Raw genomic sequence first — 10,449 nt, 5'->3', positions numbered from 1 at the left:
GTCTCCGGGTCCTCCGGTTTCCTCCCATACTCCAAAAACATGCATGGCAGGCAGATTGACCACTCCAAATTGTCCCTAGTTGTGAGTGTGAGAGTGACTGTTGTACATCTTTGTGTGCCCTGCGATTGGCTGGCAACCAATTCAGGGTGTCCACCGCCTTGTGCCTGAAGACAGCTGAGATAGGCTCCAGCACCCCCCGCAACCCTAGTGAGGAATAAGCGGGATAGAAAATGGATAGGATAATAACAATAATAATAATAATAATAATAATAATAATAATAATAATAATAATAATAATAATACATTTAGTTTCTAAGCACCTTTCAAAACTCTCAGTCACTTTACAGGAGAAGTTTTTTTTTCTGTGGGTGAGCATGAAGAGATGGTTCTCTTTATTTGTGTCACATCTCGTCGCCGTCCTGGGCGCGCCCCGCCCCTCCTGTCATCTCCTCCGCTGCTCCCTGGAGACGGCCCCTCCCATCATCACGCACCTGGGTTCCCACAGCTGTTTGTCATTCCCGTGATTGTGCCTTCTGACTATATCTACCGATTGCGCTATCCAGTCTCCGTCGGAATATTTCGGAAGTCACCCCCACTACTACCTTGCTGTCAGGTTCGCTATTTCTTCCATTGCCTTTACGCACATTCCCCACTTTATGAGTTTGTTGTTTTGCATGCGTGTTTCAGTAAAAGACTTTACCCTGATCTCTGTCTCGCCGTTGCATTTCTGATCCAAGCCTTCCCTCCTTCCCTCGCCACTCGAGCCCGGCGTCCTTGCCTCGAGTAGCGTAACATAATATTCCGACCACCCATGGATCCCGCCGGCGAAGACAGATTCCTCACCGCCCTCTCCATGCAAGCGGAGCGTTCGAGCCAGATGGCGCAAGCCATCACGGAACTCCGCCAGATCACCACCTCGCTGGCTCAACGATTCGAGACGGTCGAGGAACGTCTGGCAGCCCTCACAATTCGGTCCTCCCCGTCCGCGGGTGGGCACCCGCTCCCGCTACCCAACCCCTCTTGCTACGCAGGCGAAACCGGGCGTTGCGCGCAATTTCTCATGCAATGCGCGCTCGTGTTTGAACAACTGCCGCAAGCCTACGCTAGCGATGAGGCTAAGGTAGCTTTTATCACCAGCCTGCTCAGGGGAGACGCCGAGACGTGGGTGCTGGCCATCCGGGAGTCTCGACCGGAGCTGTGCACCTCCTACCCTGACTTCGTGGCAGAGATTTGCCGGGTATTCCACCATCCGGTCACGGAAGTTGAGGTAGAAGGAAGACTCCTCGACTGCGTCCAGGGGTCCCGCTCGGCTGCAGAGTACTCCGTCGCCTTCCGGATTCAGGCCGCTGGCAGCGGCTACGACGACCGAGCGTTGAGGGGGGTGTTTCGTCGCGGGCTTAACTCCGATCTCAAGGACGAACTGGCTACACGCGACGCTGGCACCACCTTCGACGACTTGGTCAACATAGTCATCGGCCATGATCACCGCCTTCAGGAGCGACGGAGGGAGCTGAGCGGTCGGCGGCCCGACGAGCCACGAACCCGGTCGTTGAGAACCAACGCCGGCAGCGAGCGCGTGCGACGTCGGGAGATTTCCCCCGAACCCATGCTGATTGGTGGGGGGAACGACCGCATCGAACCCGGGGCTCGCCGCACCCAAGGCCCCCAACCAAAGACCTCCGGCACATGCAAGTCCCTGTCGAAGAAACGACATAGGCGACCGCGGGAGGCAAAACCCCCTACCCCCGTAATGCGATTGGAGCTGGAAAGTGAATTGACTGGGCCTTCCAGCTCCCAAACAGTGCGGGCATTAGTGGACTCGGGGGCCGACGGGTGCATTATCGATCCCGAGTTGGCAGACTCATTGGGCTGCCAACTTATCGACCTCCTGCCCCCCAAGGAGTTCGTGGACCTGGACGGAGGACTATTAGCGCGAGTCACGCACATCACGGCCCCGCTCAAACTTCGGGTAGCGGGGAACCATGTGGAGCACCGCCAATTTTTAGTCATGCCCTCCCGGAATGCGCCATTGGTATTGGGTCTTCCCTGGCTCAATACCCACGACCCATCCATCTCCTGGGAGGGTCCCACCATTCAGGGCTGGAGCCCCTACTGCTACGCCAACTGCCTACGGTCGGCTACGGCAGGGCAAGATCCCTCCCGCGTTGGCCCGCCCGAGGCCATCTGCCTCAAGGGTGTGCCACAATGTTACCATGACCTGCGGGAGGTGTTCAGCAAGGACAGAGCCCAATCCCTGCCCAATCCATCCCGACCGTATGACTGTGCAGCCAGGGGCTCCATTACCGGACTCCAGACTTTACCACATTTCACAACCGGAACGGGAAGCCCTGAGCACTTACATAGACTCCTCTCTAGCGGCGGGACTCATTCGCCCGTCGCGTTCCCCGCTGGGCGCAGGGTTTTTCTTTATCGAGAAGAAGGACGGATCCCTGCGCCCATGCGTTGACTACCGGGGCCTGAACGACATCACCATCCGTAACAGATACCCTCTCCCCCTCATGGATTCGGCCTTCGCGCCCCTTCAGTCCGCCACCATGTTTTCTAAATTAGACCTTCGCAGCGCCTACCATTTGGTCCGTATCCGTGAGGGGGATGAATGGAAAACAGCATTCAAGACACCTTTAGGGCACTTCGAATACCTGGTGATGCCGTTCGGGCTCACGAACGCGCCCGCCGTTTTCCAAAATCTGATAAATGATGTGCTCAGGGACTTCCTCAATGTTTTCGTTTTTGTTTACCTCGATGACATTCTTATTTTTTCCCGCTCTGCAGAAGAACATCGGCAACACGTCCGACGGGTCCTGGCGCGGCTCCTGCAAAACCGGCTCTACGTGAAGGCAGAGAAGTGCGACTTCCATGTCCGCTCTCTGTCGTTCCTGGGGTTTGTCGTGGAGCAGGGGCAGCTCAGGGCCGACCCCGCCAAAACCAAAGCGGTGGTGGAATGGCCGACCCCTAAGACGCGCAAGCAGCTTCAGCGGTTTTTGGGGTTTGCCAACTTCTACCGCCGCTTCATTCGCGGGTATAGTCAGAAGGCACTTCCCCTCACTAACCTCACGTCCACCAAGCTCCCTTTCAGGTGGACTCCCGATGCTGAGGGGGCATTCAACCGCCTCCGTCGTGCCTTCACCAACCCCCCTGTCCTGCGTCATCCCGACCCCGAGCTTCCGTTCACGGTCGAGGTTGACGCATCCGAGTCCGGAGTAGGGGCCGTCCTTTCCCAGCGCTCTCCCACCGACCAGAAGCTACGCCCATGCGCCTTCTTCTCCCGCCGGCTCAGCCCCGCCGAGGCCAATTATGACGTCGGCAATCGGGAACTGCTGGCGGTCGTCCTGGCCCTGCAGGAATGGAGACACTGGCTTGAGGGAGCTAAACACCCCTTCACCGTCTACACGGATCACAAGAACCTGGCGGCCATCCGGTCTGCCAAGAGACTTAACTCGCGACAGGCCCGATGGTCACTCTTTCTCACCCGGTTTAACTTTTCTCTCACCTACTGCCCAGGGTCACAGAACACCAAGCCCGATGCCCTATCCCGCATCCATGAGCCGGCAGAAAGGGAGGAGACCACCACCAACATCCTGCCGGCCCAACGCATCCTGGGTGCCCTGAGGTGGGAGGTTGAGAGAAAAGTTCAGCAAGCCCTGGGGACGACCCCCATCCCCAGGGGCTGTCCTAAGGATCGCCTGTTCGTCCCCGCCCCTCTTCGCACGGAGGTGCTCGTCTGGGGGCACACCTCCAAGATTGCCTGTCACCCGGGGGTCAACAGGACGATCCAACTCATCGCCCAACGGTTCTGGTGGCCGGGGTTCCGAAGGGACATCACCAGCTTCGTGAAAGCCTGCCCGACCTGTGCTTGTGGGAAAGCTTCCCACCAGCCCCCGGCAGGACTCCTCCAACCGCTACCGGTGCCGTCCAGACCCTGGTCTCACATCTCCGTCGACTTCGTGACAGGCCTCCCCCCCTCCCGTGGCAAGACGGTCGTCCTCACCGTTGTGGACCGATTCTCCAAGTCGGCCCACTTCGTCCCGTTAACCAGGTTGCCGTCCGCCATCGAGACGGCTCAACTCCTGGTTAACCACGTCGTCCGTCTCCACGGGATTCCGACGGACATCGTGTCGGACCGGGGACCGCAGTTCGTGTCCAAGGTATGGAAGCGTTTCTGTCGGTCCCTAGGGGCGTCGGCGAGCCTGTCATCTGGATACCATCCCCAGACCAACGGACAGACGGAGAGGAAGAACCAGGACCTGGAGGCGGCCCTCCGGTGCGTGTGCCTCCACAACCCGGCGTCGTGGGCCCTGCACCTACCCTGGGTGGAGTACGCCCACAACTCCCTGGTCTCCGCAGCCACAGGTCGGTCCCCATTCATGTCCGCCTGTGGCTATCAGCCGCCCTTGTTCCCCACACAGGAGGGCCAGGTGGAGGTCCCGTCTATTGAACATCACCTCAGACGGGCCCACCGAGTCTGGAAGGAGACCAGGGACGCCCTGACACGCACCGCATCCCGGAACCAGCGGTTGGCGGACCGTCATCGGAGACAGGCACCCAACTACCAGGTCGGGCAGGAGGTGTGGCTGTCCACGAGGGACCTTCGGCTGGCAGGGTCTTCAGCCAAGCTGGGCCCACGCTTTACGGGTCCCTTCCCCATCGAGGCCATCCTCAGCCCGGTCTCGGTGAGGCTCCGGCTGCCACCCACCATGAGGATCCACCCCGTCTTTCACGTTTCCCTCCTCAAGCCAGTGGAAACCAGCTCCTTAGCCCCCACGCCCACCCCCCCCACCTCCCCCCCCGGATGTTGGCCGACGGACCGGTCTACACCGTGCGGGAGATACTTCCCGCTCTGCAGAAGAACATCGGCAACACGTCCGACGGGTCCTGGCGCGGCTCCTGCAAAACCGGCTCTACGTGAAGGCAGAGAAGTGCGACTTCCATGTCCGCTCTCTGTCGTTCCTGGGGTTTGTCGTGGAGCAGGGGCAGCTCAGGGCCGACCCCGCCAAAACCAAAGCGGTGGTGGAATGGCCGACCCCTAAGACGCGCAAGCAGCTTCAGCGGTTTTTGGGGTTTGCCAACTTCTACCGCCGCTTCATTCGCGGGTATAGTCAGAAGGCACTTCCCCTCACTAACCTCACGTCCACCAAGCTCCCTTTCAGGTGGACTCCCGATGCTGAGGGGGCATTCAACCGCCTCCGTCGTGCCTTCACCAACCCCCCTGTCCTGCGTCATCCCGACCCCGAGCTTCCGTTCACGGTCGAGGTTGACGCATCCGAGTCCGGAGTAGGGGCCGTCCTTTCCCAGCGCTCTCCCACCGACCAGAAGCTACGCCCATGCGCCTTCTTCTCCCGCCGGCTCAGCCCCGCCGAGGCCAATTATGACGTCGGCAATCGGGAACTGCTGGCGGTCGTCCTGGCCCTGCAGGAATGGAGACACTGGCTTGAGGGAGCTAAACACCCCTTCACCGTCTACACGGATCACAAGAACCTGGCGGCCATCCGGTCTGCCAAGAGACTTAACTCGCGACAGGCCCGATGGTCACTCTTTCTCACCCGGTTTAACTTTTCTCTCACCTACTGCCCAGGGTCACAGAACACCAAGCCCGATGCCCTATCCCGCATCCATGAGCCGGCAGAAAGGGAGGAGACCACCACCAACATCCTGCCGGCCCAACGCATCCTGGGTGCCCTGAGGTGGGAGGTTGAGAGAAAAGTTCAGCAAGCCCTGGGGACGACCCCCATCCCCAGGGGCTGTCCTAAGGATCGCCTGTTCGTCCCCGCCCCTCTTCGCACGGAGGTGCTCGTCTGGGGGCACACCTCCAAGATTGCCTGTCACCCGGGGGTCAACAGGACGATCCAACTCATCGCCCAACGGTTCTGGTGGCCGGGGTTCCGAAGGGACATCACCAGCTTCGTGAAAGCCTGCCCGACCTGTGCTTGTGGGAAAGCTTCCCACCAGCCCCCGGCAGGACTCCTCCAACCGCTACCGGTGCCGTCCAGACCCTGGTCTCACATCTCCGTCGACTTCGTGACAGGCCTCCCCCCCTCCCGTGGCAAGACGGTCGTCCTCACCGTTGTGGACCGATTCTCCAAGTCGGCCCACTTCGTCCCGTTAACCAGGTTGCCGTCCGCCATCGAGACGGCTCAACTCCTGGTTAACCACGTCGTCCGTCTCCACGGGATTCCGACGGACATCGTGTCGGACCGGGGACCGCAGTTCGTGTCCAAGGTATGGAAGCGTTTCTGTCGGTCCCTAGGGGCGTCGGCGAGCCTGTCATCTGGATACCATCCCCAGACCAACGGACAGACGGAGAGGAAGAACCAGGACCTGGAGGCGGCCCTCCGGTGCGTGTGCCTCCACAACCCGGCGTCGTGGGCCCTGCACCTACCCTGGGTGGAGTACGCCCACAACTCCCTGGTCTCCGCAGCCACAGGTCGGTCCCCATTCATGTCCGCCTGTGGCTATCAGCCGCCCTTGTTCCCCACACAGGAGGGCCAGGTGGAGGTCCCGTCTATTGAACATCACCTCAGACGGGCCCACCGAGTCTGGAAGGAGACCAGGGACGCCCTGACACGCACCGCATCCCGGAACCAGCGGTTGGCGGACCGTCATCGGAGACAGGCACCCAACTACCAGGTCGGGCAGGAGGTGTGGCTGTCCACGAGGGACCTTCGGCTGGCAGGGTCTTCAGCCAAGCTGGGCCCACGCTTTACGGGTCCCTTCCCCATCGAGGCCATCCTCAGCCCGGTCTCGGTGAGGCTCCGGCTGCCACCCACCATGAGGATCCACCCCGTCTTTCACGTTTCCCTCCTCAAGCCAGTGGAAACCAGCTCCTTAGCCCCCACGCCCACCCCCCCCACCTCCCCCCCGGATGTTGGCCGACGGACCGGTCTACACCGTGCGGGAGATACTGGACTCCAGGCGCATGGGCAGAGGAGTGCAGTACCTGGTCGACTGGGAGGGCTATGGACCGGAGGAACGACAGTGGGTCCCACGTGCCTGGATCCTCGACCCATCTCTCATCCGGGCGTTCCATGCGGCTCACCCTTCCAAACCTGGTGGGCCGCCAAGAGGCGTCCGTTGAGGGGGGGGCACTGTCACATCTCGTCGCCGTCCTGGGCGCGCCCCGCCCCTCCTGTCATCTCCTCCGCTGCTCCCTGGAGACGGCCCCTCCCATCATCACGCACCTGGGTTCCCACAGCTGTTTGTCATTCCCGTGATTGTGCCTTCTGACTATATCTACCGATTGCGCTATCCAGTCTCCGTCGGAATATTTCGGAAGTCACCCCCACTACTACCTTGCTGTCAGGTTCGCTATTTCTTCCATTGCCTTTACGCACATTCCCCACTTTATGAGTTTGTTGTTTTGCATGCGTGTTTCAGTAAAAGACTTTACCCTGATCTCTGTCTCGCCGTTGCATTTCGGATCCAAGCCTTCCCTCCTTCCCTCGCCACTCGAGCCCGGCGTCCTTGCCTCGAGTAGCGTAACAATTTGTAAGTAGGTCCGTTGTCAGATCTCCCAGGCAGGTGACGCGCAGAGCTTGATCGCGCCGTGGAGTCGAGCAAGTCGTGCTGTGAAACTCCGTGCGATGCTGAGCAGGTCTCTGCGAGCGGTGTGTCTGTCCGGGTCTGAGTCCGAGATGAGTCTGAGTCTCTCTGTCCCGCGACAGCTGCTTTTATACCATTTTCAAGCATGTGATATACGTCAGGGTGAGACGCACATCTAGGAGATCAAGGAATTGAAAGACATTAAAGCGGCGGTGCGCACCGGTGACGCCACAGGGCTCCCCTCCTGGATCTGAAGTCGGGGAAGGCGACGCAGGAAAAAAGACGAGCTGGACGCACTCAGAAGAGCCCGTAGGAGGTGAGACGTTCTGGGAAATGCACACGTCTGCCGCTCCGGGTCGTTCGGCCACACGGAGAGGCCAGGCACGAAGAAGGTCGATCAGCGGTAGGGGGCGTTGTTGGTGGGGTGGCCGACGTCGGTGTTCGGGAGCACGGCAACGTGGGCTCTACGACTGCCGGTTTGAGTCGGTCGATGGAGACTGTATCCTCGCGGCCGTTGATTTGAATCCGGAACGTCTTCTCACCGCGGGAGAGGACGGGATACGGGCCATTGTAAGGGGGCTGGAGGGGCTTACGCACCCGATCACACCGCAGGAAGGCATGCGTACATGTTAGGAGTGCGGGATCCACGTGCGTCGGCTGGTACGATGTTCGTGGTGACTGGGGCTGCAGAGCCAGCGCAAACTGCCGGAGGCGGGTGAGCAGATCATTGACGTCAGCGATCGTAGGGTCGGTCGGGTTGAGCAGCTCACCAGGCAGGCGTAAACTGGTGCCATATACCAGCTCCGCTGGAGTCGAGTTGATGTCGGGCTTTAGCGTGGAACGGATGCCCAGCAACACCAGAGGCAGGTTATCCACCCAGTGTTTCGGCAATGGCGGCAGACATTAGGGAGGCCTTCAGTTGGCGATGGAGGCGTTCCACCATGCCGTTCGCAGCTGGGTGGTAGGCAGTCGTCCGGTTTCGTTCACATCCCAGAAAATTGCACAGCTTGCCAAATAGTGCAGACTCGAACTGGGCTCCCCGATCGGTGGTGATGGTCTTCGGTGACCCAAAGCGGGCGACCCAATGTTGGAGGAAGGCTCCGACAACAGCTTCGGACCCGCAGTCGGACAAGGGAAGCACTTCGCACTACCGGGTGAAGCGGTCAACGCAAGTCAACAAGTACCGAAAGCCACGGGAGGGGGCAAGGGGTCCGACAAGATCTATGTGGACGTGACTGAACCGGGCGTCCGGCGTGTCAAAAATTCCCACGGGTGACTTCGTATGGCGCTAAACCTTTGAACATTGGCATCGTAGACAGCCGCGCACCCAGTCTCGCACGTCTCTTTGCAGCCCCCTCCAGGAAAACGTTTTCGCCAGCATCTTGGTCGTGCCACGAATTCCAGGATGAGAGAGACTGTGTAGAGAGTGGAACACCTTTCGCCGGAAGGGCCAGTGGTCGCGGGACGCCGTCGGACTGGACGCACAGGATTGTGCAGCCAGAGTTATGGAAAGGGACCGCGATGATGTTGGAGTCGTTGGCATGGTCGGCCAGACCTTCTCGTACCTGAGCTGCTGCCATCTCACCGTAGTCAAGACCGTCGGGAAACTGGATCGCGTTGATCTCAACTCGAGAAAGGGCATCTGTGACCTCGTTCTGAGCCCCCTGGACGTGGCGAAACTCAAGGTCAAATTGCGAGAGGTAGTCCAAGTGCCGAACTTCTCGCTCCAGGTACTTCGTCGATGCCGAGGGGATGGCGGAGAGGAGTGGCTTGCGGTCGGTATAGATGATGACGCGTCCACCCTCGATTAAGTGCCGGAAGTGCTTCACGCTGAGGTAGACACCAAGAAGTTCCCGGCCAAAGGTGGAGTGTCGGCGTTCGGCCGGCTGGAGGGCCTTGGAGAAGAAGGCGATGGGTCGAGAGTCGCCATTGAGGCCGTCGTGGAGAACCGCATCGATTGCAACCGTGGAGGCGTCAACCATGACAACAACCATGACAACTGACCACCGGGGCTTGGGTGAGCTAGGAGTGTTTCATTGGCAACAAGATCCTTCAGCCGTTGAAAAGCCTTCAATTGCTCGGAGGAGAGGTCGACGGGAACGTGCTTCTTCCTGTTGCCAGTCAGCGAGTTTAGTGGCAGGGCAACCGCGGCACAGTTCGGGATGAAGCGTCGGTAGAAGTTTACCATCCCGAGGAAGCGTTGTAATTGGGTTACCGTCTCGGGTGTGGGAAAGTCACGGATGGCCTGCACCTTGCCGGGTAGAGGGCGTACTCCTTTGCCATGAACTAGGTGGCCGAGGAATTTGACCTTGGGCTGGCCAAAAACGCACTTATCGGAGTTGACGACCAGGCCGTGCTCATCCAGACGCTTGAAGACCGTTTCCAGGTGCTGCAGGTGCTCGTCTTGGGAGTTGCTGGCGATGAGGATGTCATCGATGTAGGCACAGCAGAAGTCAAGACCGCGCAGTTGAAAAGTCTGAGCGGCGTTCCGGAGGCCAAATGGCATGCGGAGGAACTCAAACGAGCCAAATGGGGTGGTGACGGCCGTCTTGGAAACATCCTCTTTCGCGACAGGGATCTGGTGATAGGCTCTCACCAGATCGATGGTGGAAAACACTGTTTGTCCGTGGAGGAATGACACACAGTCGTGGATGTGAGGAAGAGGATAGCGGTCAGGAACTGTGATGAAATTCAGAGCTCGGAAGTCACCGCAGGGACGCCAGTCGCCTGCCTTCGCCTTGGGGACCATGTGCAGCGAGGAGGCCCATTTGCTGTCCGATGGACGGATAATACCAAGCTGAAGCATGTGGTTGAATTCGGCTTCAGCAATCCGTTGTTTTGCCGGGGCAAGGCGGCGAAAACGTTGAAACGAGAATGTCGGGAGCAGGTAGG

At 59.6% G+C, this 10,449-nt stretch overlaps 1 protein-coding gene across 1 annotated transcript; it reads left to right on the top strand.

Annotated features, from left to right (window-relative positions):
• Positions 1–369: 369 nt before the first annotated feature.
• LOC148903516 (uncharacterized) lies at positions 370–9,471 on the top strand. The gene is made up of 4 exons (XM_088989655.1): positions 370–4,166; positions 4,233–4,812; positions 4,847–6,237; positions 6,304–9,471. Exons 1-4 carry the CDS (start codon positions 2,022–2,024, stop codon positions 7,240–7,242), a joined length of 5,055 nt encoding a protein of 1,684 aa, XP_088845781.1. The 5' UTR covers positions 370–2,021; the 3' UTR covers positions 7,243–9,471.
• Positions 9,472–10,449: the final 978 nt, after the last annotated feature.

This window comes from Hippocampus bargibanti, linkage group LG01, assembly GCF_051943395.1.
Source record: "Hippocampus bargibanti isolate YZ-2025 linkage group LG01, ASM5194339v1, whole genome shotgun sequence".
Lineage (NCBI taxonomy): Eukaryota > Metazoa > Chordata > Actinopteri > Syngnathiformes > Syngnathidae > Hippocampus > Hippocampus bargibanti.
Note: the sequence above shows the minus strand (reverse complement) of the source record. Positions and strands in the feature narration are given on the sequence as shown.

Coding starts and splice junctions, on each gene's coding strand:
- LOC148903516 (XM_088989655.1), top strand. CDS start 2,022: ATGCGCCATTGGTATTGGGTCTTCCCTGGCTCAATACCCACGACCCAT. Junction 4,167..4,232: donor GACCGCAGTTCGTGTCCAAG/GTATGGAAGCGT, acceptor TACCATCCCCAG/ACCAACGGACAGACGGAGAG. Junction 4,813..4,846: donor CCCCACCTCCCCCCCCGGAT/GTTGGCCGACGG, acceptor ACCGTGCGGGAG/ATACTTCCCGCTCTGCAGAA.